The 26,392-nt window shown below is 43.9% G+C and overlaps 1 protein-coding gene across 1 annotated transcript in view; it reads left to right on the top strand.

Moving 5' to 3' along the window:
• The window catches only part of LOC124553974 (polyhomeotic-proximal chromatin protein-like), a 354,542-nt gene that overhangs the window by 262,313 nt on the left and 65,837 nt on the right, over positions 1-26,392 (top strand). Inside the window, exons 8-11 of the mRNA XM_047127998.1 lie at positions 6,377-6,516; positions 16,253-16,708; positions 21,611-21,851; positions 23,554-23,780. Of these exons, the coding sequence (XP_046983954.1) occupies positions 6,377-6,516; positions 16,253-16,708; positions 21,611-21,851; positions 23,554-23,780 (1,064 nt within the window). The remainder of the gene's footprint in view (positions 1-6,376; positions 6,517-16,252; positions 16,709-21,610; positions 21,852-23,553; positions 23,781-26,392) is intronic.

Here is a 26,392-nt window from a genome sequence, read left to right as displayed (position 1 = left end):
TTTGGCTAATTTTGATTAGTATGACCAGCATTTACCACAACCTTGGAAAGTTTCTTCATGACAACTTAAAAAAAAAAAAATCTTCCCTTATTCAACTCCCAAATGTCAACATCTTGTTAGTAAAATAAAACACATTGTGATCAAAATACCAAGCAGTTACTGTTTGATATAAAAAAACGTTCACATGAATGTTTCTGTGGGAACAATTTTAGATATTGTAGGAGAAGAAAAAGTCTTTATAAAGAGGATGTCTCTGATGATAAAATTACTGACTCTATGAATTTAATTCAAGTAGTAGTCAAATAAGAGTATTTCAATTTCAGTGGACAGTTGTGTCAGAAAACTGATGGTCTTGCAATGGGTAATCCATTAGCTGGTATTCTTGCAGACAGATTCATAAATACCTTAGAAAAAAATTCTTTTTAGTTTTTCAGCTGCCACTCTTGGTGTTCTTTCACATTCCAGATATATTGTGATTATTTAGAGACGGCCTAATAATAGCATTTATCGCCTCCTCAAAATCTTTAATGAACATCACGAAAACATTACTGTCACATCTGCATTCAAAAATGAATTCTTTCAGTTAAATTCTTTGGATCTAACATTAACAATAATTGATAGCAAAGTTTCTTCCAATATTTTCACACATAAATCTTAACAATAGTTGATAACAAAGTTTCTTTCAATATTTTTCACAAATGAACCTTCACTGGTTCAAATAGTGCTGTCCTGTTCAACACACCCTCACAAAAAGCCCTTTTGCATTCTTCCGTCCATAGAGCTGTTTCTACTTGTTTAGCTGATGAAAATCTTGATGCTGAGATTGATTTGATTGAAACTATTACAGTCAATAATGGATACGAACCAACCGTAGTGGATAATGTTTTGGAAAATAAAACCAATAACAGAGCCACCAGCCTTGGCACCACTCCTAATTGCGATTGTAATGGAAAGAAATTTTTTTATCGCTGCTATTTTTAGCACCTGTATCTTACAGGCTTCAGTGTCTCCCCAAAAAGCAAGTATGACTGTAGAGTAGTATCCTGTACTAGTAATAGTTTAAAAAGTAATCCTATTCATGATTTGAAACTTGTGCATACTCCCTTACAAAACTCAGGTGTCTTTAAAATCAGCCGTGACGCATTTCCAGCCTATTATATAGAACAAACAGGATGAGCAATTGTAGCTAGCAATTAAGAACTTCTCTTACGAAAAAAAGTTCCCATTTATTGATTACAGGCCATAAGCCTAAAGAAATTCATAATGTTAGTATCCTGCATACAGGAAAGAAAGGCTTCATACTTAATATCATCAAAGAATTAGAAATTTTTCAAGCAACTTTCTCTTAGTGATGGATTAATTCTGAATAAACAGTTGCAGCCACTGTTACATAATAAAAATTTCATCAGTGGTGTAAAGCCCTTACTTTAGAAACATCTGAAATTGACTCATCTTTCTCCTTAGAGTAGACTCTAAAATATCATCCTCTTCTCTCCTTTTTATTTACTGTATTGTAATCATTTTCACAAAAAACTGTGTAGAATAATAGCTATTGCATTTTTGTATATGAACTTCTGTTTTCATAATGCTGATTATTGACTTGTGAGATGAACACTTAATAGTCGGTGTGACGTGTTTCGTGGCAACTCCGGCCTGTGAGCCTCTCGGCCTGACACCGCCTCCAGTGGCTGCTTCCTCTTGCAGCCCTCAGCAGCTTACAGTGTGCTACACCATTAGTGACAGTCACCAGTTGTATGTCAGTCCCAATGTCTTAATTTTATGTACTTTAAATATTGCCTTCTTATGAAGTATTTTATGTGGTGAGAGCATTTTGCTCTTAATCTGTTCATATGTGACTACATGCGAGTGACAGTTTCCTAATAAATATGTTTGGTAATGTAATCTTTTTAGGTAATTGTATGGATTTTCTGATGAAGGCACCCATAGTTGGTGTGTGAACCAGGTTAAAGTAAGATCTTTCACATAGCAACGTGTGTTTTACAATCTTTCAAAGAATGTATTACGACCTCTGTCAAATTTGGGGCACATTCTTATGTCTTAGTGCTGATGTAATTCTTTGTTAATGACAATACGTTTGCTGGGAAAGGATAATATTTCACAATAAGTAAAGGAGACTTTAAAATGTTATGTCAGAATAGTCTACTTTTGTTAAGTCTTTATCTCGTGCTGAACCTACTTAGGTACCCGTACCGACTGTGTCGTGCTGTGGAACAGGTACTGAATTCCTTTTAGCATTATCCCATGCATCCTCAACCTGACCAATTTGCCTAATCGTATGGAAAACTTTTGAGTGCCACTGTAGACAGTGACTGAGCTGCTCCCTTGTAAGTCTGAGTGCACAGGGCGTGCAGGGGGCTACGGTGTTTTTCAGAAGACTGTTAGGTCCGTTGTGAGTGACCAAATCTTTTTGGTGCATAACTAAAATGATTTCAGGTGTAGCAGAGTTAATGAAGCCATTTTTTGGTACAATATTTTGACGAATGACCCTGTCATCTCAGTCGGTTTTTGTGAACTGTGTGGCTGTCTGTATTTGCTGCCCAGACCCCAGTCTCGCAACGAGTACACGAAATGACACAGCTTGCGATGACCGGAGGAGGTGATTTTCTTTGGGTCATTGAAATATTGTGCACAAAAATAGACTTCACAATTGAGCTGAACAATCAAAAGCACACCATTAATGAGTCATAATGAGAGAACGTGACAGTCTCCGGCTGCCTATCTGCGACTAAGCATCTCCACTTTATGGCTAGTAGCAATTATCCTTTTCATAACATTGTCATTATTGCATCCTGTTTAAATGTAATGTATTTTGCAGAAATAGATGGAGACAGTATTGTATTATTGAAAAATTGTGGAAAATGCATTCAGACATAAGTCTGACAGTCTTCTTAAAAGCACCCAATTTCCCTGCTAGACCGTGTGTTATCTTCAAGAGATGCTGCAACTCTCAACAAGTTATTTATCTTATTTATAGATGCACCTCTTTCACCTTCTGGCCTTCTGTTACATTTAATCATACATCCTTACTGAGTCAGCATTACAATATGTGTATTATATGTACAACATGTAACAATAATAATTATGTTGTTGTTGTTCGTGGTGGTGGTGGTGGTGGTGGTAGTGGTAATAATAACAACAACAATAACAACAAAGTTTCCCTAGCATAATGAGCATTCCATGAGGTTTCACGATTGCAGCCAGATGGTGCTAACATCTTACCATGATAATTCAGATGTATTTTACACACGAGATTGCTGGTGCCTGTCACTGACTTATGCCCACTGCGGAATATAACAAATATTTTGGGCAACTTGATGTCTGTTGCCACGGATCGTCCCCTGTGCCCTCTGGTAGCCAACTTTATTATGGAAGAGTTTGAGGAGAGGCCACTCCAGTCAGCAGAACGTAAACCAAAAATTTCTGTCAGTATGTAGATGATACTTTTTTAGTAGTGTGGTTTCATGGTAAAGAACAGCTGTAATGAACCTTACAATTTGAAAATATTGCCTGTAGAATGGAAGTGGAGAAAAATGACCATCTTCCATTTCTCTATGTCTTACTGAGACAGAAAGTAGATTGAAGATTAGTCTCCCACATATGGACCAATAACTGCAGGTATCTGGCTGTCAGCACCCTTCACATATTACAGGCGTCCTATGTACATTGGTGCACCAGGTACGTATTATGTCTGATAGAGACTACCCCTCAAAAGAGCCAGAACAACTACAGTGCGTTATTAAAGATAATGGGTGTTCTTAATATCAGATCAGGACAGCTTTAATGAGTGGCAAATGTGGCTGTTCACAATATAAAGAAGAGAAGGAGTCCAGGGAATTCCTGCCATATGTGAGAAACTTTTCATGCAAATTTGGCAGAATCCTGAGGAAGCATCATGTTGAAGTAATCTTCTGGCCACCTAGATAAACGTACTCCTCTCGGCTCAGCAAAGAGTGACTCTGGAGTCTGGAAGGCTCCAGTCTACACAATGCTATGTCAGTGTGTCAAACCCTGCACCGGTCAAACCACACACACACACACACACACACACACACACACACACACACACACACACACAGTGTTCACGACAGGTGCGTCGAACACGTTCGACGTACTTGCTTGTCACAACCTGGCAAGTCTGCAGTCGCTGAACAGTCTATATCTGTGCATTATCCTGCCACAAAAATCTTCTCGAGTTCAATTATAAAAGAATCTAAGGAAGTACACTTGGCAGGAGATCTTACTAATTGTGATTGTGGCATTCAGGTTGATACAACTTGGGATCCACGATTTCTCTGATATCTTCAGAAAGACGAAAATCTTATAGCTGATGACACATCCAGGCGTGATTAATTTTATTATTTTGACAGCTCAATTTTAATTCTGCTGGCAAGCAGATTGGCAAAGGAGGTGCACGCAAGATCAGTACTGCACATGTGCCCGTGTGCCACAGGTGGTGAAGTATTCGGCAGAGGGCAACCGTGCAGTGAAAACCTGTGTGGATGTGCCACTGGGCCAGTTGTCAGAGTAGAGTCTTTGATCTGCTCCAGCAAACTTCAGTCTAAAGCTCACCTGAGGATATCTCAATGGCTCTCAGCCAAAATATCATGGCAAGATGCTGACATGACCTGGTTGCAAGTGTGAAACCTCATGTGATGATGGTGGCAATTATGAGAGCTGTATGGTATTTCAAAAATTTTGATCTCAATAACAGTTTACTAAGTAATATCCTTATTGAAATTTTGTACAATGTGGGCAATGACATCTAATAGAAAGGTGTGACTGCAGTAGAAAAGGGATCAAAAGAGGAAAAAAAGTTCACAGGTCTGGACAAGAGCAGTAAATAGTGTGGTAGGGTCAGCAGATGAGTGGAGGATAGAAACAGGGATGAGAAAGGCATGGGTACTATTGCACAGAAGGCAGGCAGCTGGGGTTTACAGAGGAGGAAAATATGTTGGTGGTAACTGGTTGAATGCACAGTGTCTACGGGTAAGACACAGTTTACCAAGTAGTTCCAGAGTGTGTGGCTGAAATGGAGGAGGAAAAAAAATTTAGTGTTGTGCCGATGCACAGTCGAGACAGTGGTCATACCCAACCTAGTATTACGGCACGGTGACAGGTATCTGAGATGCGAGGAGAGTCGTCGAGGACACGAGTGACGAAGAAAAGAAATTGTGTGAAAACTGCTTGCATCCAGACTAGTGAGTTTAGGAAGGACTCGATGTGATCAAACCACTGAATGTTGCGCATGCATGCCATGCTAGCATATGTAGGTAGCTCAGATTCCCTGCAGTCTTCATGTTTGGAAGAAGGTCACAGTATTGAAGATTACACAGTGTCAAAGACTAGACTAATTTTTGTTTCAACTGGGACGTAGATTTTTTCTAGATTTTTGGATTGCTTTTGAGAAAGAGAAATATGTCTTGCATTGTTCTTCCATTTTTGTAACTCACGTAAGAATAGACTGAGATATTTATTATTTATTTTTTATACAGGTTAAGTGGATACCATAAAACAATATAGGAGAAACTGTTTTACAAAAATATCTGCTGGTAGACTTTTCATTTGATATGGGAATGGCACAGCACTTCGTAGGGTTTAGTTCAGGACCCAGGTGTTACGCCTGTCGCCTGAACAGAGATTGTCATCCAGATTTAGTACAGCAGCAAGATATTATAAGAATTGGTACCTTCAGACAGTGGGACGAAGTCAGCATAGAAGTGCTAGTTACAAGAATGTAAAACAACTGAAATGACACTGATATAAAGAAAGAAAAGTGATGAACTGTGGGCTGAACACTGGAGGAACCCTGAGAATATCCATAGGTAACTCCCTGATATATTTTATTTATTTTAATTGCAGCTGTGAAAAGATGCAAGTCATGGCATGTGATAGAGACCGTCTTGAGATACCGATCGGTGTTTTATTGTGATGCTACCATTTGCATGTGTTGCACAATAACTGTCTGATCGAGATGCAAAGATGCCCTCTGATGGGTTCAGTGTCATACAGTGACTGACGCCTCGCCACAGTTGTGGTCGAAATAAACTAACAGTTGTCAGCTACGCACTGGTCAAAGTTACTTCAGTGACCAAACTCGACAGAAGTTGTCACGTGTACGTTGCGGGATGAGCATTCTAGGAAGAAATGTGTGCCACACAGAAACTACGAGGAAGTGTCGAACTGGTGCACACTTGTCTGCAGAGTGGAAAGACTCATTCTGAAGAAATAAAGTCGCATGCAGCAGACGCAAAGTGTGGGCCGTTTTACAGCCGGAGAACGCCATGTGACTGTAGTGTGTAGTCGAGATGCTGGAGGATAGTGTTGTGTGTTGAGAAACTGTCATTCACATTTTCAGCATCTTTCCCCGGCTACGCGACGATACCGACGACGACGAATCAGACGCTGGTAATCAGCCAGCTGGGTGTGATTAGCAACCAGCCCAACATCCTGCCAGCACACTCCGCAGCAGGGGGGAAGCCCGCTGACGTGCAGAAGGTGAGTCGTGTGTGTGTGTGTGTGTGTGTGTGTGTGTGTGTGTGTGTGTGTGTGTGTGTGTGTGTGTGTGTGTTTTTTTGTTTTTTTCACTAGTTGGTGCAGAAACAATTGGGTGTGGAGTCGTATAAAGAGTAGCAAAGAAGTGCACTGAATTGTTTTGATGTTTGCTGCCCAACTGTGCTCACCTCCAGTGCTGCCACGGACCTCGGACATCTCCAGTATTGTCTGTGGTTTCTCGGGATCTGGGTCTGTGTGCTGTAGAATTTGTCACTTAGCTGTGAAAGTCATTTGTTGTAAAGTAAAGATGATTTTTTCCCATAAAGACATTAGTGACAGATCAGTAGATCAGCACTGATATTAGATTCCAGTGGCAACAGTTGGACATATATTCCTGCGAGGATTTCTCGTATATACTTGAGGCTGTGGCACAGAGTCATGACAAGGCACGGTGACGGGCAGTGGTAGCGAGCGAATCATCAGTGGTAGCAAGACCTTGAGCTTACAGAATAGTACATAGAACTATAAATTAGTGCTGACTTTTAGACTAATCACCACTAAGTAACACAACATATCAAGGAAATTTATTTGCAGCCATGAAAACTGGGATACCTTTTGATAAAACAGTTGCCAGTCTGGTTATGTGAAAGCTGGCCCTGTACAGGTTCCCTAGATGTAACACGTGGCAGCTGTGAGATCCAGTTTTCAGATGAGGAATTAGTTAGTCAGTCAGTCAGTCACCCACCCACCCACCTGTCGTCACACTGCGCACAGACCGCCCGCCCTCGCCACCACTCGTCCGCGGCCGAGTGAGGTGCTGCACTGCACACCTGTTCCGAACTCTCGAGTCCCAATCTGGCCGTCCGGCTGTAACTTTTCCACGGTTCCCTTAATTCACTCACAGCAGTGCAGTAACACTCCACACGACTTCATTTCCTATTTCATATTTTGCAACAACATAGATCGTAAACAAAACAAATCTTCAGTACTATTTACATACTTTGGCATGCTAAAGGCATAATTTTCATCTGGTTATGATTGTAGACACACAACCGGATACAAACAATTTCACAGGTTTTCATACCCAGGTTGCTACATAATCGTGACTTATTTAGTTTCATAGTTGAAAAAGCCTTTCACACACACACACACACACACACACACACACACACACACACACACACACACACACACTGATTGGAATATTTTGCCACATTTGTAACCTCATTATGGAGATATGAAAACACTTCTGGAGAATAACAATGTAGACCTCCCGGACAATTTCAACATAAAGGGATTTCCCATTTAAACATGAATTATGTTGCAGATCAGTTGGTTCCATCTGCAATTGCACAGGGGTTCTTTCAAACAAAATGGTTAACAGTCGTGAAAACAGATGCAAGGTTGGCGGAGTCTTCAAAACTTCCAGAAAAGTATCCTTGTAATTCTTTGAAGGCCACAATAAATTATCCAGACTTGCATTTGCTTTAGCACCAATGAGCTTAGGGAAATGGACAGCTTTTTTAATGAATTTTTACCTTTCATAATATGGTTTTTAAATACATACCTGTCAAATCAGAAAGAAGTTGTTTCTCACCGTGGAAAATCTTAGTGTGGGTGCTGTGAAGTGAAGTCCATTTAAAATGCAAGGTCTGCAATCCATTCTGAATGTTCTAATTTTCATTCCTGCTCTTCTCTTTCGCCATCGTAAATCCAGTAATAGGTGGTTTCTAAGTAGAAAAATCATTCCCAGCATAACTCTCGAGTTAACCACCATATTCTGCAGCAATGTATGAAGTCTCCATACTCTCCATTCAGTTCCATTGAAATCTTTGGCAACTGACAGTGGATACCTCAGTGGTAGCACCACCAATTTTGTCACATGTTCCATGCTTGCAAATTTAGCACACAGTACTTCGTCACGTACTGAGCAACGAATCCCGTATGTCAATTGTTGTAATTTTTTGCTCTTTCATTGTCAACTAAATCTTTAAATTCTTTGTGCACAGGGTTGTAATGTCATTGCACACGAAATTTTCAGTACCCGTTGATTACGTGACTTTATATCGCTTAATAGGTATTGAGAATTCTTTTTCTCCTCTTCTGTCATTCCCATTTTCATTTTTAAAGGTTTGTGACGACAGATCACAGTACTGCTTCTTTTTCTGCAAACACAACTGTGCCTGTGCACTTCCTTATACCACAAATAAATAGCGAAGGGTAAACAGCACCGATACCACAATTCATTCGAACTGGAAGATGCCGTGCCATACAAAAATGGTGCACCACAATGTGAAGTGAAATATCACACAGTAACGAGTACTTTGGAGAAGTACTGAACGAAACCAAGATGAGATGAGTCTCAGCCCGCACGTCATCTCGTGTGCAGTACGGCGTGCTGTGATCGATCCTGCAGTAAAGTGATCGTTGCTCAGTAGCTAAAAATAATCCCCGGGGTGCCTTATAATGTGACTTCTTACTCCCAGCTGTATTCACCTTAAAATACCAGTCATCCGATTTGACTTATCAGAACCAGAGCTGCAACTGAGGGCCCACTGAAAGCTGCCGATAATTAGACACTGTTAATTAAGTAAAGCATAACGTGTAGTGTTACTCTATGTAATGGAGCGTGTTAACCAAATTTTAAAAAATCTGACACGGCCCCACAGCTCGTGTTGCCTTCATAATTGCCATTTGACGAATAGGTGTTGTGACTGAAGCTGTGAAAAGACTGTTTTGTGTCATTAGTCTCCTCACCGGTTTGATGCGGCCTTCCACAATTCTCTGTCCTGTGACAACTTCTTCATCTCACAGTAGAAATTACACCCAACACCTTTGATTATTTGCTGGTTACCTTTCTGTAGTTGTTTGTCTGGAGGTCAGTCTTCTACAGGAATGAAATGTGTGTGATAAACAGTTCAGACAGGAAATGTGATGCTACAGAAGTATGCCAAATATTAGTTGGGTACACTGAATAACTAGTTAAGAAGTACTGCATTTAATTGGAGAGAAAAGAAATTTGAGTAGAAGAAGTAATCAGATGATAGAACATCAAGGAATTGTCAGTTTGGTAATGGAGGGAAGAGAGAGAGATATAGATAGGTAGGTAGGTAGGTAGATAGATGGGGAGAGAGAGAGAGAGAGAGAGAGAGAGAGAGAGAGAGAGAGAGAGATGAATGAAGAGGCTCGCAAAGCACAGACTAGTGTGGAAATGTCTCACCAAACTGATCTTCTTCCAGCTGAAGACCACGGCAATGAAATGTTGAGAGTCAAATCAAGAACGACAACCTTTAAAGATAACTACCGTCTTGCTACTTGGATTTTTGAACGTTCACAGACTTGCTTACCTACAGACGACACTGAGTCTAATACCGAATGCGTGAAATTGGCAAAAGATATGGCAGATGGAAGACCGACATTTGTCTAAGAGGATTCTCGGAACCTGTGATGGAGCTGCGTAGGAGACACTAGTGTGAGCAGTTCTAGAATACTGATCCTTATCGGGTGGGCTCGAGAGCACACGTTGCAGGTATTCTGAGACGCATCACTGGGACTGTAGCCTGTTATAGCCCTTATAAATCTGTAATGGTGGTGCACAGATAACGTAAATGTTAACCTTTAAAACAAAGGGCAATACTGTTCTGTGGAATCCAAACTCCAGTGGCTTTGTGTCTTTGTGGATGATCCGAGGTCCCACTCCACTGACTGCTCTGTGCATGTTGTCAAGTTATTTTTTTCCCCAATCTTCTCCACTCTCACTTCGGCTGCATCAATTGGAATCTGCAGATGTAACACAAACATTGTGTGATTCTGTTAAGTAAATTTACAGAACCAGTATTCGAGATGTACTATGCTACAAATACACTTACTTCCATTGTAGTTGCATAGGTCTCATGAGAACCTTCAGAGCCATACAGTGTGTTTCTCCATCTGTCACTGCAGTAGGTCATCAAATGTTTAATACAAGTAGAAGTACTTTCTGCCATACACTTTACAATGGGTTGTTGAGAGAGGGAGGGAGGGGGGGGGGAGGGAGGGAGGGGGAGAGAGAGAGAGAGAGAGAGAGAGAGAGAGAGAGAGAGAGAGAGAGAGAGAGAGAGTGTTTTCTGAAAGATGGTTTGATGGAGCTCTCCACAATAATCTATTCTGTGCAAGCTATTTCAGCTCTGAATAACTGCAGCAACCTACATCCGTTTGAACATGCTTTCTGTGGTCTTCTCTTAGTAAGGTAGTGCCATAAATTTTGTTTTTCCCTAATTTGATTCAGTACCTCCTCATTAGTTACTCAGTATGCCCATCTAATCTTCATCATTCTTTTGTAGCACCACATTTCAAAAGCTTGTATCCCCTCCTTTCTGAACTGCTTGTTGTCAGCATTTCACTTCCGTACAAGCCTGCACTGCAGACAAATAGCTTCACAAAAGAGATCCAACACTTAAATTTATATTAGAGGGTAAGTAATTTCTTTTTTTGTTCCCTCAGCATCACTGTTCGATTCAACTACATTCCGTTACCCACATTTAACTTATGACGATGTTCCTCTCGTAACATCTTATCGAGTCACTAAAAGTTGATACTAAAAGCGTTAAATGCAACCGTACAATGCAGCTGGACACACTTAAATTAGAGATCGGACGTAAGGTATCGAAAGAATAGCACTGCGACTTGCCTGAGACAATTTTGCCAAACTTGGAGAAACCTAAATAAAAATAGGTCGACAAGTATTTGAACCCGACCCTTCTAAATATCAGTCCAGAGCTGTAAGAGACGTGCTGTGCTGCCCGAGCTGGAACTCTGTGAAATGTTTGGGAAAACTGCCGGGTAGGTATCACGGCTTGTCCCGAGGAGCCACGCCTACGCCACAGGTAAGTGCCCCCAGTTCCTGCATTTGGCATGCTTACTGTTTGTTACTGGTGCAGTGTGCTGTTCAGATAGCAGCTGTCCCCCTCTTTTTGTTTGCTGTTTATTTATTTTTTTCATGTTTGTAGTTTCTGCCATGTGCTTATGTAATGAATTTTGTTTTGCATTATTATTTTATGTTGCTGCTGCTGGAACAAGCTCCCAGTTCCTCAACCTCACCACACACACACAATTTCCCTCACCGGACACCCACCCTCTCCCCGTTTGCCGTACCCGTACCGATGGAACTGTTCGGGGTCAACCGTGCTCTACGGTGTAGCTCTGTTACCGAGCAGTGTCGGCAACTTGGCATATTGCAGAATGACTGGAAACTGCATCCTCAATTCACTAGTCAAAAAAACATCTAGAGAGAGTACAGATAAACTCTTTAGAAGCTCCTGCAGTAAAAATTGACAGTTGGGATTTACAGTTGGAGAACATGAACAAAATCAACCGAAGGGAGAAAAAAAATTCAGAGAGGAGGGAAAAATAGAAGTATTCTGAAAATGTGCTCCTTGTGCAAAACTGTACTCCAAATGCCCTTTTTAAATAGTCTGTGCACCCATGTAGAGTAAGAGTCTGGTGGAGCAAAACTGGGTTCATTCGTGGGTGTTACACCTTCTAAGATCCCACACAGTGCTGGGTTGCTTCAGACTTGTTCCACATATCAGTGATTTACCTAGTACTCCAATAGGAAGCATCAGCCAATAAGGTAGTGTTCCACGTGAGACACTTCAGCTGTTTTGTCCTGAATTGTACTTCCTATGGTAGACAGAATTGTCAGTGTATGGTGTTTTGAGGTGCTTTTTTTTTATTGTGGGATATTACAAAGTACACTCACACATACTGATTTTGTGGTACCATCACTCTTCCAGTAGGGTCACAGCTGCTAAATAAATGAAACTCTGAACAGTACAGCTCTTGCACAGAACAGATGACTTAGAATGATTTGTGCCATCCGGATCTCCCCAACAATCTGTCACACAAATGATTGACTAGGTCAGAATACATTTTGGACATTTCGCTATAACTAGCAAGACGATTTCAGTTACAAAGCATCCGAATACACAGCTGCCGAGCATAGCAATGAGGAATTTACAAAGTAAAGTGTGCTGAAGGGCGCTATAATGGAGGTTTTAGATCTGTCCGACATTTTACAAAACTCCAGATGTATCTAACTGACATATACTGTTCGATATTGTGGACAAATAGGTTGACTTACCGATATGTAGCGCTTACAGCAGAATAGAGCCTTGAGATACAGGCAAGCAGAAAAGTGGTCATCAAGTTTAGTGAGTTAGCATTAGCGATGCTTTCAGTGTGTGTGTCAGAGTGAATGTGGGTGAAAATTTATTTATGAGACATGGGCCGAGTTTGAAAGGTAAGCATTAGTGAAACTGGGAGTGAATGTGTTTTAAAGGAGAAGTAAGAGTGGGTGAGTGAGTGAGTGAGTGAGTGTGAATGAGAGAGGGAGGGAGTGTGAGAGAGATTGGAAGGTAAGTTTTAGTAAGGGGAGTTAGTGTCAGTGAGAGAAAAAGTAAAAATGTGAGTGAGAAATGGAGTGAGTATAAATTAGACGGGAGGGAGTGTGGAGTGAGAGAGAAGTGTGTGTGTTTGAATGGGGGTGACTCAGTGTTAGAGCGGAAGGGTAACTGACATGAAGAGAAATATACTTATTGTTAAACTGTGTTGTGTAAGTCCAAGGAGGTAGATGTAATCACAGAATAATGGAGCTCAGGGGAGAGAAGGAAGATCGAGGACGGGGGGAGAATCGGGGGTGGTAAGAAAAGCTCAGGTCAAGTGGTGACAAGTGTGGCGTACTGTCAGTCCACTTCCGTGCCTCTCCTCTACTCCACTGGGCTACTGTACACTGTTCAGAGGTTCATCCCACCTACCCGCCCCCCCTTACCTTGCCAGTTCACCCCGACTGTCCCGACCTCGTAGTCCGTGCTCGTCACCTCTGTGGAAGAATAATTTGTAGATTTGGTAGCCCACATGATATCAGCCCTGTCGGTCAGGTGAGTAGTAAAGCTCAAAAATGTTTAATATAGACTGGCAGGTGGAAAAGGGTGGATAGTTAGTGTTTCTACTGGGAGGGCAGATTTTGTAGTACTGAAAGCGAGGACAGTGGACGAGCGTTAGTCTCGCAGAAAGGCTCATGTCTGCTTACTGACGTGATACCGACCTGATGTTTTTTGTGAGTGTCACATACTGTCAAAGATATTTCTGTGCACTTTTTCGCTTCGGCTATAGAACCCGGTGCATGTGAATGTACAATGTTGGCCAAACTTGTAAACATTCCAAACTGCTGTTCAGGTTGCCGCGTATCAGTTACAGACAGATGCTCGTAACATATTGTTTTGTTTCGTGTGGTGTCAATCAGTAATGCCCGAGTGGGTAAAATTAGCTAATTGAGAATGAAACTGAATGTTTATTTCTGATGATAATACAACCTGTAGCAAGAAAAATGACTTCAAACAAAAAGTTTAACTTAACTGTGGACTTAAGCATTAAAAAAATGAAATTATTTCTGGATGGAGTGTTAGTTGCCATCTGGTTATCAGGTTCTGTGGCACTCGAGTTAAAAGTGAAAATCCTCACACGTACAGATTCTTTAATAGTCTGTCGGGCTCGGCATATAAAAAAAAAGTTATTGGCAAATTTGCTTTTGCAGTGTCCTCTGTCAAAGCCTTACAATGGTCCATTTTTTCACTTACTAAATAAGGGATTCTCTCAGTAAGAAAAAGAAGATCTCAGTGGCAGCAGAGTCAGAACTCCCTTTGCCCTCCCTGGGAGGAGAGGTGAAGCAGTGCAGCAAGTGAGTCCCAGTCGTGGCTTACCTCCTGCCCACAGCTCCTGTCCTTGCCTGTGCATGCTCGTATGTAGTTAGATTTCTCACTAACGCAGCTGTCGCACGCTCCACGAGGCGAGTGTCTCCGCAGTACCTCGTAGACCGGCCGAGCACCACTGCCACACTGTACCTCTCCCGCATCGATCCTGTATTCTAGTACGAACTGCGCGATGTACAAAAAATAATAGACACAGTGGTACGGCCTTCCCAGATTCTACATATGTGTGCGTCCGAAAGTTAGAGCTTTTTGCCCGAAACTGAGTCTGTGTGGATGCATTTCGTTTTCGTTATTGCTTTAAATTTCTCAGAGGAACTGGAGTTAATGCACTCGAAATTGATTTTCTGTCAAGTAGTGGAGCCACTGTGTCACAAATAAGTTTCAGTTGTGCTGTGAGAATATGGAGAACTGAACTTTAGTGTTTCACTGCAGCTGTATTTTAATTGTAGATGATGAGACATTTTAATATACAAACCAGCTTATTTAGTTCACTATTTGCAGGAGTGAATGTACACTTCCATTTGGAGCTGAAGCCACTCATCAGAGCTATCGAGACTGTAAAAACTGTGACAGTACGTAGGAGGAAAGCCTGCTTGTAAAATTTGTTCTGAAAACAATTTTAGAAAGCTGTGTTAACTTTTTCTAAGTTCTCTGCGCGATCGGTCTTTCGGAGTGTAAAATTGGGAAAGATTCAATTTCTTTTCTCGTTTTTTCCTCTTTATGGCAGAATTTATCACACCAGACACAGAATGTCAGTCTGAAGTGGCAGAAAGGAGAAGCAGGTACAGTTGTGTCAAAGGGACAGACCGACTGTTTGTTCAGAGAGACTACGGTAGAGCCAAATTCTCACGACCACACTGAAATGGTAACTGCACAACGTACACTGAGGATTGCCGTTTTGTATGTGCCGCTTTTGGTGCTGACGAAGGTCGAACCTGGGATACCAAATTTGTGTCTCATCTGCTCGAGCAGGTATCGAACCTGTCTATGTTGTGGCCTCGGTTTTTCATACCTGTAGTGTGAGTCTACTAGAAATGTGCACCACCTGTCAAAGCACTGCCCTGTGTGGAAAGAGAAAAAATTGTAAATTTGATAGAAAATAACCTCTGCGTCGTTTCCTGCCGCACACGTGAGCTACCTGTTCCGCCTATCACTACAGAGTCTTCATTTGTCTCTTCATGTATTGTCAGTAGTCGTACTGTTTGGCACCTGCTCTGTGTCCATTGTTCGACATCTGACCTGCCGCACTGACTCGGCTTCCTCTCCGTTGAGCCTGCCGTTTCTCTGCCTCGCTGAGCCCGACTCTGCGACGGGTACCTTACGAGCCTGTCGGTCTCGAATATTTCCAGAACTGTCGAAGATGTTGGACGAATGCTAGTATCTAAAGAGGCGAGCAGTATGCTCTGGACTCTCCTATCCACCGAGGTATTGAAATGACAGAGATTTAAAGAAAATTGAACTGTGTACTCTTACAGTGGCCCTCGAGGGCTCTCGAAATGAAGACAATCACAGTATAATGATCATTACAGCTGGCTGTACGACTGTTTTGAAGAAAGGAGCAGATAATGTGGTGAGGTCAAAGGCCGAGACAGATGACCTGTTACAATCACCGGGAACTCTTCGTAACTCGGCAGGACCTCCGCGCAGCTTCCGTCTGCGGTCTTTGTCTTCGGTTTAATCTCTGCTTCCTCTGGTGTTAAATTTTGTCACAAACTGTGGTGAGTTTTGTACCACTACAGTCCCCTTTTCGAGGAGAGTCATTCACTTTTAATTGTTACATCCGAAGGTCTGCCGACTCGTTTTGACGTTTTTACCGTTCCGGAAATGTCCGAGGCGCCGGCGTACGGGGGTCTCGGCACATTCGGCACCCGAACAGTTTCCCACCCCCGCACTCCCGGCCTACCGCCTCCTCCGCACCCGCAGCAGTGCCACCTCCTCCCGGAACTGACGCGTCTGTCCTGCCCGCGCCCCCGTGCCGCTCCGCCCTCCAGACGGCGTACGGGAGTAACGCGGCTGCCAGTCGGCGCTCTCCGCACGCCGGCAAGTACCAGCAGGCGCCCGGGCGGCAGGCGCTGCAGGCATCGCGGCCCGGCAGTTCGCAGCACCAGCAGGCGGTGCGGCAGGTGGCGGCGAGCCAGGCGCACCACGGCCACGCGCAGCAGCCGCCGCACTCGCAGCACGCCGTCGCGTCTTCGGGCTTCGTGGTGTCGCAGCCGCAGGCGCAGCAGCTGGTGACGACGCAGGCCCCCTCGGTGCTCGGCGCGGGACAGGCCCAGTTTCTGTCGCCCATCCAGGTGCTCGGGACGCCCCCGCCCTCCCTGCCGCCGCTCCCCCTCTCCTCGGGACCTCGCCTCTGTCGCGCCTTCCCTCTCTCGTCCCCCGTGGGCTCGTCATCCTGGAACTTCTCTCTCTTCCTCTGTCTGTCTGCGGTGCTCGTCACTCCTGTCGTAGCCGTGTATACCTACTGTAGGCATGGTGTAGCTGGGCACTTTGCTCGACGTATCCTGGGAATGAAAGAATAGTCGATGATCTCGGAATCTCTGGCAAGATGTGTCGAGCTGTGGCACTTGTATGTTACGTGTGGATTCCTTTTGGCTTATCTTCCTAATTGCTTTGTATACAGAATGTGAAGATTCCTGGCTCTGCTCAAAGAATTCGCTCCGTCATAATTGTAATAGCTGATGAGCCAGTGTTGTGGTGGTGGTGGTGGTGGTGGTGGTGGTGGTGATTACCTTTCCTGAAGTGCTTGCAGTTGATGATATAATTATCCATATGGTATGACAAGTATTTTTTTCCCTTCTGAATCTTTTTCCAGTTTGGCACTGTAATGACCCTTTGTGGAGCTGGAAGATCAATATAGGTTGTCAACATTTCTACAGTTTTTATATTTGCTTTCTGCTTCTCATTCTTTGGTTGTGATGGTGCACTGCTCTGTCTGAATACAGGATTGGTATAAAAAGTATTTAGGCCAAATTCGGGGAATAATGAACGTATCAGAGATATTGCTACAAATGATAGGACCCTGTGGCCCTGGCACCTTCTGCCAAAGATGTTTCTTTGCGTGCACGGCTCCTTTGAATCACTTTCCAGAATGTCCTCAGAGTGGCACGTCTAAACCGTGTTGACCTCTGGTAGGGTCTCATTTCGTTGTCCTTTGAGAACTTTTATCTCTCGGGTAATAGAATAAACTCTCCTGGGATGATACAGGGGCTGTAGTGAGCTGTGATAGAGTTGTGATGATGTCCCAGTCTGGGTAGTTTGTGGTTGCAAAGTTTACTGCTGTCGTGAACCTCCTGACTGGTGGCAGATTTTTTCCTCATCCAAAAATCCTGGCTGGTGCTGGTGTGATGTGTTGTTTAACTGATTGCTGTGCAATCTGAAATTGTTTAAGTACACAACCACAAGTCTAAGTACAATGCACATCATCGAAGTGTTTGTGCCCTCTGAAAATGGCAGCTTTTGATAGGCCTTCATTTTCAAACACTTGCCATATCTCAGCTGACACCTCTGTTGCCAGTTTTGCAAATCTCACACAGATTTTGATGGCGCAGTGCCATTCGATAGAGCGTCGCAGTTTCGATCCCCGACTGAGCCCGTAGACGGAGTGAAGTAAAATGATGATAGAAGCTGTGTGCAAGCTCTTATATGGTTACTTTTTTTTACGGTTCCTGTACTTACCATTTATGTGAGTCAACTTGGGCAGTTTGTGTGTCAGATGCTGGGAACAGGAACTGGCACAATCCTGTTGTTCTGCTCCCAGCACACCCTGTGCAAAGTGACGAGTTGCATCACACGTGCAGTGTATGTGGACTGGTTTCAGGTTATCTTGCTAATTGCTCTGTTTATAGCACATTAATGATACAGTATGCAATGAGGCCCACGTATTTACCTTTTCTGAAGTGCATGCAGAGGTAGTATGTGACAAGTATTTTTTTGTGGTCATTCGTCGACCAGTAATCGGCCTTCCGAGACTGTCCTACAGTTTGTACTCTTCTTGTTTTCTGCCGGTGCTGGTCCACTGATCTGCCCGAGTCTGTCATCTCAGTGGCAGCCTCTGTCAGTTTCCAGTGTGTGCTGCATAAGGTGTATATGAGATTTGTCGATTATTGCATTGATGGTATCGCATATTAAATATGAACAAGAGAAAGAGTGAAAGTAGCCACTCACCGTGCAGTTGAGGTGTGGAATGGTAAACAGAAGTGGGAACGGCAGTACAAATATCACAGCAGGCGAAGGGGTTTGCGTACCCACCAGTCCTACACTCTGTGCGAAGCCTGAAAGAATCCTCTGAGAAGACTTGCGACATTCATTATTTGAATAAGACTGAAAAATACATATTTCGCTGTGCGTTACTCTAGTATCTGGACACGTGTACTCGCACAGGCAGACGCATGAGGTGTAGTAGAAGGCATTTCAGGTACTTCAGTCAGAGGGCTAGACTCTCCGCCATACGGTCGATATCCAGAAAATTGTGGAGAAATGTCATATTTGGATGTTGTATATATCATCTGCACTGTCAGTAAACCTTAAAAATGTGCAGGTTACCTTACCAACAAATTTAAAACAGAGCGGCCTCAAAATTAATGTTTAATACCACAATACCTACAAGAAGCAGACATTAATCTCTTCTCTAGTAAATACTACACTGATTGTTGTGGAGGTGTGGCCTGAATGGATTGATGGGAAGGGGTTGGGGGGGGGGGGTGTGCTTGGAATGAAGAGAAGGGAATGAAGAAGGGGCAGGAGTGAGGATTTTTGGGGAGGAGGAGGCAACAGCAGAGAGAACAGTAGGTTAACAGATGGATGGGCTGAACTAAACTGGAGTAGTGAGAAACTCTGGGGCTGGTTGTGAAGGAATGTATCATTACCTCAGACCCTATCGTCACAGATCGGAGAAGTTGGTAGTAGTGGGATATGGAGCAGCCACTGAAGTTTAGCACTGTAGCATAGGAAGTGAGGGGATGAGAGAGAATGAGAGAGGAGAGAGAGAGAGAGAGAGAGAGAGAGTGTGTGTGAGTGTGAGTGTGTGTGTGTGCGTGTGTGTGCGTGTGTGTGTGTGCGTGTGTGTGTGTGTGTGTGTGTGCACACTTGTGCTGCTTACCACCTCAACAATACAGTGAGTGGTCTACTCTTTACGTTTGTACATCAGTCGGCTCGGCACATTCCAGAGGAAGTTATGTTTCATGTAGCAGTTGCAGTGTGAGTGACACTGACTACACGAGTGCGAACACCAGATTTTCTCCCCAAATTTCTGTGATTTACTCTTTGTCACTGCTGTTCTGAAGTGGCGGTGCAGAGTTGGGGGATATGTCATTATCAAACTGCCTAGCCCCACCTGTGCACCACGCGTGTCGCCGATTGTACTACAGACGTCACGTTTGAGGAAGTTCTTGCAGACACAAGTTTCTCCAAGTTACATGCACTGATTGTATCAACAAATGTCCGCAGGTTCTTGTCGAGCCCGGACACTTGTCGACTGAGTGCCTTAATTTGTGACACTTGGAGGAGAAAGTGTGACCCGTGATGGCTGTGTACTGTATTAAGTGATCAGAGCTGCTGGTTGTGCATAGTTCCTTAAAGCTAATCGTGTGTTTGTTATCACAGTGTACAAAGATAATTTCAGCAATGAATATTGTTTTTGGTGTCACAATTTTCACAAAAGTTACCATACATCAAAAAGGCAGCACTGCATGCATGCATAGATAAGTGATACAAACACTTGTGTTTCTATTTATTTTGTTCTTCGGCCAGAGAATGTGTAAGTTTTTGTCAATGACCGAAATGTTTTCAGCTGTCCTCTGTAGTAATCTCGGTACTGTGCACTGTTGGAGGGCTTACGCCTGCTTCCAGGTAATCACTCCGGGCAAAATAGGACATTGTGTTTTGCTAGTGGGAAATGATTAATAACTGTACAGATATTGGGAATTTAAACTGCAAGAAAACAATAACACTTGCAACAGCCACGCAAGGAGTGTAATTTTTAGCTGAAAGGAAGCCCTGACAGGTTTCTTGGCAGTCTGTATGCTAGCATAGTTTTAGTAGTGCATGTTACATGTAGTGAGGAGGTACATTTTGCCTGTAATAACTGGGAGTTGAATGTTCTAATGTAGATGTTGGTTTGCTTGCAGTCCTACATGAGAAAATTTTACTTTCAGTGTCATGGACACTGCAGGCACTTAGGTGGTTTTCTGTGATCTATTGCAAATCTTTTACATGTATTATTGCATGATCGGAAATTTTTTTGTAATGATGTAGTACTGTTAGTTATTGCACAGGTTCTGTTCTCGTATACTGATCCATTTATTGAGTTCATTTTTGACTGTGTACCATCTGAGTGACAGTTCACATTAGTCTCACTCCAATTCTCAGACTTTACGATTCGTAGTTTTTTGTGACTTTCCGATCAAAGTGTGGAGTTGATGACAGAGGATTCTGTTAAATTCTTGAAGAGATAGGTGAGACAAGTAACAGTGCACTCTGTAGAAACACACAGAAATAATTAAAGACAGTAGTAATGTAGCTTTTGTAACCACTGCTACCTTCGTCAGTGGAAAAAGAGGTAGTAGTCTGATGGAGAGGGGAAACTGGTCAATCGGTACCGAGGCTGAGAGTGACCCACCCGGTACGAGGATGAATGGAGGCCCTCGTAGCCCGGGTTACGATTAGCGACCCCCTCGACTTCACCCGACTGAGCCCACTTCATTCTTCTGAGGAAGGCACCTGTGGTTCTGAAGTCTAGAAGTACTACCATTAACATTTTTTATTTGTTTCTGTTGGCAGTACTGGGAGTTCCAACTCTTGAACATGAGTAATGGTCTGCAGCTCTACTCATTTTGGAATTTAACAAATTGAAATGTAAATTATTTTGTACATATGGAGCTTAAACTTGTTAAATAACGTGTGGCACACAGTGTGTCTCGGGATTTTGCTTCCGTACCACCCACCACTAAATCATTGGCGAGTAACAGATGGGAGCACAGGAAACAGTTTAGGGGGAAGGGGGGGTGGATTGCATCAGAATATAATGGCACGGGGATAAACTTCTTGAAATTTAGCATTTGATGGGGTCACATCTTTGTCACATTAATGTAGTAATAGAGCTGAAACTGCAACTTTCTGAACAAAACAGTCATCAGTCAGGAAAAGTGCCAGGGCACTGATTTGTCGTGGCGGTAGCAGTAGGCAGCTTCTCTTAAACAGTTCAGTGAGTAGTTAGCCGTACAATTTAACTCGTTATGATGCCACCCCGTGCTGCCCGCACCGCTTCCTTTCACTACTGAAGCGCCAGAACACTCCGAAGGAGTTTCCTCCGAGCGGCCGGCGTGACGCGCCTCCTCCGGTGCCGACAGGGCGCCGCGCAGCCGATGCAGTTCTCGCCGTGGCAGTTCGCGGGCACGACGGGGCTGCCGCAGGGCATCGCCTGGGCGGCCACGACACCCGGCGCGCTGCAGTCCAGCACGGCGCTCTTCTCCGCGCAGAACCCCATCTTCATCAGCCGCAGCGGACCGGGCGCCCCGGGCGGGGACCCGAACGCGACTGCGGCGAGCGTCTTCCTGCAGAGCCCGCCCCCGCAGCTGCAGCAGCACTCCCGTGAGTAGCGGAGGCCCGTCTTGGGTGCGGTGGTGATAAAAATAGTGTTATAAACTGAGTGAATGTTGTGCTTAAATGTTTCAAACTACAGGCAAATACTTTGCTCGGAACAAGGATATTGTGAACTGCAGCAGAGCAAAAGCCACATCCAATCAGCAGAACAGAGGTAACGAGTTATGCAGTTGTGCTATTTTGGAATGGTTGAATGACGGGAGTGTAGCTGCTTGCAACTCTATATTACTAGTTACATTTCAATACAGACACACAATACAGTTTGTTGAGGACTGTAATACATTTTGGCATAGAATCAAAGAACATTTCGATTTAGAGATGTAACACCTTTAGACCTGTAACATAATTCGTTTCGAAATACACACATGTTAGACCAAGAAACATAATGTTTTGAACTGAATGTGCAACATTTTCAGACTTGGACAGGTAACTTACTTAAGATTCAGAAATGTAATATTATGATGTACGACTGACACCTTCTTTTATTTCGATGCATTACACTTTTGACAGCACAGAGACAGCAAAGGACTTGGAAGAGCAGTTGAATGGAATGGGTAGTGTCTTGAAAGGAGGATATAAGATGAACATCAACAAAACCAAAATGAGGATAATGGAATGTAGTCGAATTAAGTCGGGTGATGCTGAGGGTATTAGATTAGGAAATGAGACACTTAAAGTAGTAGAGGAGTTTTGCTACTTGGGGAGCAAAATAACTGATGATGGTCGAAGTAGAGAGGATATAAAATGTAGACTGGCAATGGCAAGAAAAGCGTTTCTGAAGAAGAGAAATTTGTTAACATCGAGTATAGATTTAAGTGTCAGGAAGTCATTTCTGAAAGTATTTGTATGGAGTGTTGCCATGTATGGAAGTGAAACGTGGACGATAAATAGTTTAGACAAGAAGAGAATAGAGGCTTTCAAAATGCGGTGCTACAGAAGAATGCTGAAGGTTAGATGGGTAGATCACATAACTAATGAGGAGGTATTGAATAGGATGGGGGAGAAGAGGAGTTTGTGATACAACTTGACAAGAAGAAGGGATCGGTTGGTAGGACATGTCCTGAGGCATCGAGGGATCACAAATTTAGCATTGGAGGGCAGCGTGGAGGGTAAAAATCGTAGAGGGAGACCAAGAGATGAATACACTAAGTAGATTCAGAAGGATGTAGGTTGCAGTAAGTACTGGGAGATGAAGAAGCTTGCACAGGATAGAGTAGCATGGAGAGCTGCATCAAACCAGTCTCAGGACTGAAGACCACAACAACATCATACACTTTTGACACAGTTGCGTAACACTTTTGGCGCAGGTGGGTAACGCTTTCGACACGGTCGCATAACGATTTTGATGCTGTTGTGTAACATGTTTGTTGTTAACGTGTAACACATTTGAGATGGGCACAGTACTTTCTGATGCGGGTATGAAACATTTTTTGAATTAGACACCTGGCACGTTACAGTCTGGACCTGTAATGGGTGACAACGTGGACTGGTGGGCACAGTTCCATTACAATGAGGATAATGCGTGTTATAATTTACACGGAGCACACAGATGGTCAGACACTACCACACACTTTGTAAGAGACTCCCGCTGTGTCAGTACGACACAAAGTACGTATTACCGACTACCAAATGCTCTTATGTCGTATTCAGTGTGGAAAGTGAACAAATGGCGGCGTTTCCCTGTCCGCAGAGCTGGCGCAGGCGAGTGTGCAGAGCGTGACGCAGGTGGCAGCCGCCCCCGTCCAGGGGAAGCCGGGGGGCGGCGGCGCTGCCGGCGGTGCGGTGGTGGGCGGCGGGCGGCAGGTGGCGGCCGGCGTGGGGCCCACCGCGGGCGGCGCCCAGGTGGTCGAGGTGGCCGGCATCCAGCCGAAGACAGTGAGTACCGCGAGGCCCCTCTCTTTGGACGTAGCGAGGCGGGTGAGTGCTGTCCGCCGCGTGCGGTGTCTTCGCCTCCCTCCCCCCCCATCCTGCCCGAGTTCCCTCTCTGCCTTCCGTCTTCCGTCCTGTCGCTTGTTAAAATGGTCACTGTGAAAAGTCGTTATTTGGAGTGTACGAAGCAGTACGCAGATTTAGACGTGGGAAGTTTGTGTGCGGCCTCTCGAATCCCTGCACCGTTTCCGTGTCATTGTATTTTGGTGCGAATCCTGTATCACATATCAGCTGGTAAGAATTATGTTTCTGATGGATTTACATTCTGCAAAAAGCTCTTGATATTGCTTCGGAGAGAGGCACAACAGAATGCCTGTAAAAAAATGTGTGCTTTCAGCCAAAAGGTTTTCTTCTAAAGTAGACAAAAAACACACACACAGTGTGTGTGTGTGAGAGAGAGATAGATAGATAGAGAGAGAGAGAGAGAGAGAGAGAGAGAGAGAGAGAGAGAGATTCACACAGGCACAGCTCACATACGCGTCACCACTGTCTCTGGCCACTAAGGCCAGTCTTGATGGCCAGAGACAGTGGTGATGCATATGTGGGCTGTGCAAAATAGAGGGAAACATTCCACGTGGGAAAAATATATCTAGAAACAAAGATGATGTAACTTACCAAATGGAAGCATTGGTATGTTGATAGACACACAAACAAACACAAACACACACACAGAATTCAAGCTCCATTATGACAGCTGCCACCCATTCCACATCAAACAGTCCCTTCCCTACAGCCTAGGTCTTCATGGCAAACGAATCTGCTCCAGTCCGGAATCCCTGAACCATTACACCAACAACCTGAAAACAGCTTTCGCATCCCGCAACTACCCTCCTGACCTGGTACAGAAGGAAATAACCAGAGCCACTTTCTCATCCCCTCAAACCCAGAATCCCCCACAGAAGAACCACAAAAGTGCCCCACTTGTGACAGGATACTTTCCGGGACTGGATCAGACTCTGAATGTGGCTCTCCAGCAGGGATAAGACTTCCTCAAATCCTGCCCTGACATGAGATCCATCCTTCACGAAATCCTCCCCACTCCACGAAGAGTGTCTTTCCGCCGTCCACCTAACCTTCATAACCTCTTGGTTCATCCCTATGAAATCCCCAAACCACCTTCCCTACCCTCTGGCTCCTACCCTTGAAACCGTCCCCGGTGTAAAACCTGTCCCATGCACCCTCCCACCACCACCTACTCCAGTCCTGTAACCCGGAAGGTGTACACGATCAAAGGCAGAGCCACGTGTGAAAGCACGCACGTGATTTACCAACTGACCCGCCTACACTGTGAAGCTTTCTATGTGGGAATGACCATCAACAAACTGCCCATTCACATGAATGGACACAGGCAGACAGTGTTTGTTGGTAATGAGGATCACCCTGTGGCTAAACATGCCTCGGTGCACGGCCAGCACATCGTGGCACAGTGTTACACAGTCCGGATTGTCTGGATACGTCACACTAACACCAACCTGTCAGAACTCCGGAGATGGGAACTTGCCCTTCAGTATATCCTCTCTTCCCGTCACCCAGCAGGCCTCAACCTCCACTAATTTCAAGTTGCTGCTGCTCGTACCTCACCTGTCAGTCAACAACATCTTTGCCCCTGTACTTCCGCCTCAACTGACATCTCTGCCCAAACTCTTTGCCTTTACGTATGTCTGCTTGTGTCTGTATATGTGTGGATGGTTATGTGTGTGTGCGAGTGTATACCTGTCCTTTTTTTCGCCCTAAGGTAAGTCTTTCCGCTCCCAGGATTGGAATGACTCCTTACCCTCTCCCTTAAAACCCACATCCTTTCGTCTTTCCCTTTCCTTCCCACTTTCCTGATGAAAGAACCGTGGGTTGCGAAAGCTTGAATTCTGTGTTTGTGTTTGTGTTTGTTTGTGTGTCTATCAACACACCAATGCTTCCGTTTGGTGCGTGTGTTTTGTCTACTTTAGGAGAAGACCTTTTGGCTGAAAGCTCACATTTCTTACAGGCTTTCTGTTATGTCAGCCTGTAACTCAACAACTCTATATGGTGAGTAGTAATCCATCATATTCATAGTGCTGTCATTATTTGATCCAGGATTTTCGATTGTTTGATATCACTTCAGATAGACTTTTAAAGAGTGCACAACAAGTTTGCTTTCCCATCATTCTGCAGTCTTGAGTTAGTAGTCTATTTTTAAGTATGTTGCCATCAGTGGGCTGTTAAACCATTCAGAGAGTAAGCACCTTACCTTCGTTGGTCACAGAGCAAGATGTCTTCCTTGTTTCATTTACTTTCTGACGTCTCTTCTACGATTCGGTCTGTAGGACAAAAATTTCATTTTTCCTTTTTCCTCCTGTCATTCAGCTCAGGCATGAGAACCATCTTTCTTTGTTTGCCATAATTGTGCACTGTATTTCAAAGATATTCAGTTGTACCCACAGACTGCCAAGTCTAAATGTATCCAGTGTGCTTTCACAGTTCTTAGGTGTCTCGTGTGTGACTGCTGTACCTCACCTGAGTGTTTGGTGTTTGTTAGCCACATGTCTGGCCTGTACAGCACAAATGGCACCGCTGTCCATTTAGAGAATGTCAGTGTCGATTCTTTTCCCACTTTTCTCATGGAA

Source organism: Schistocerca americana, chromosome 11, assembly GCF_021461395.2.
Source record: "Schistocerca americana isolate TAMUIC-IGC-003095 chromosome 11, iqSchAmer2.1, whole genome shotgun sequence".
Classification (NCBI taxonomy): domain Eukaryota; kingdom Metazoa; phylum Arthropoda; class Insecta; order Orthoptera; family Acrididae; genus Schistocerca; species Schistocerca americana.
The sequence above is the reverse complement of the archived record's forward strand: the minus strand, read 5'-3'. Positions and strand labels throughout refer to the sequence as shown.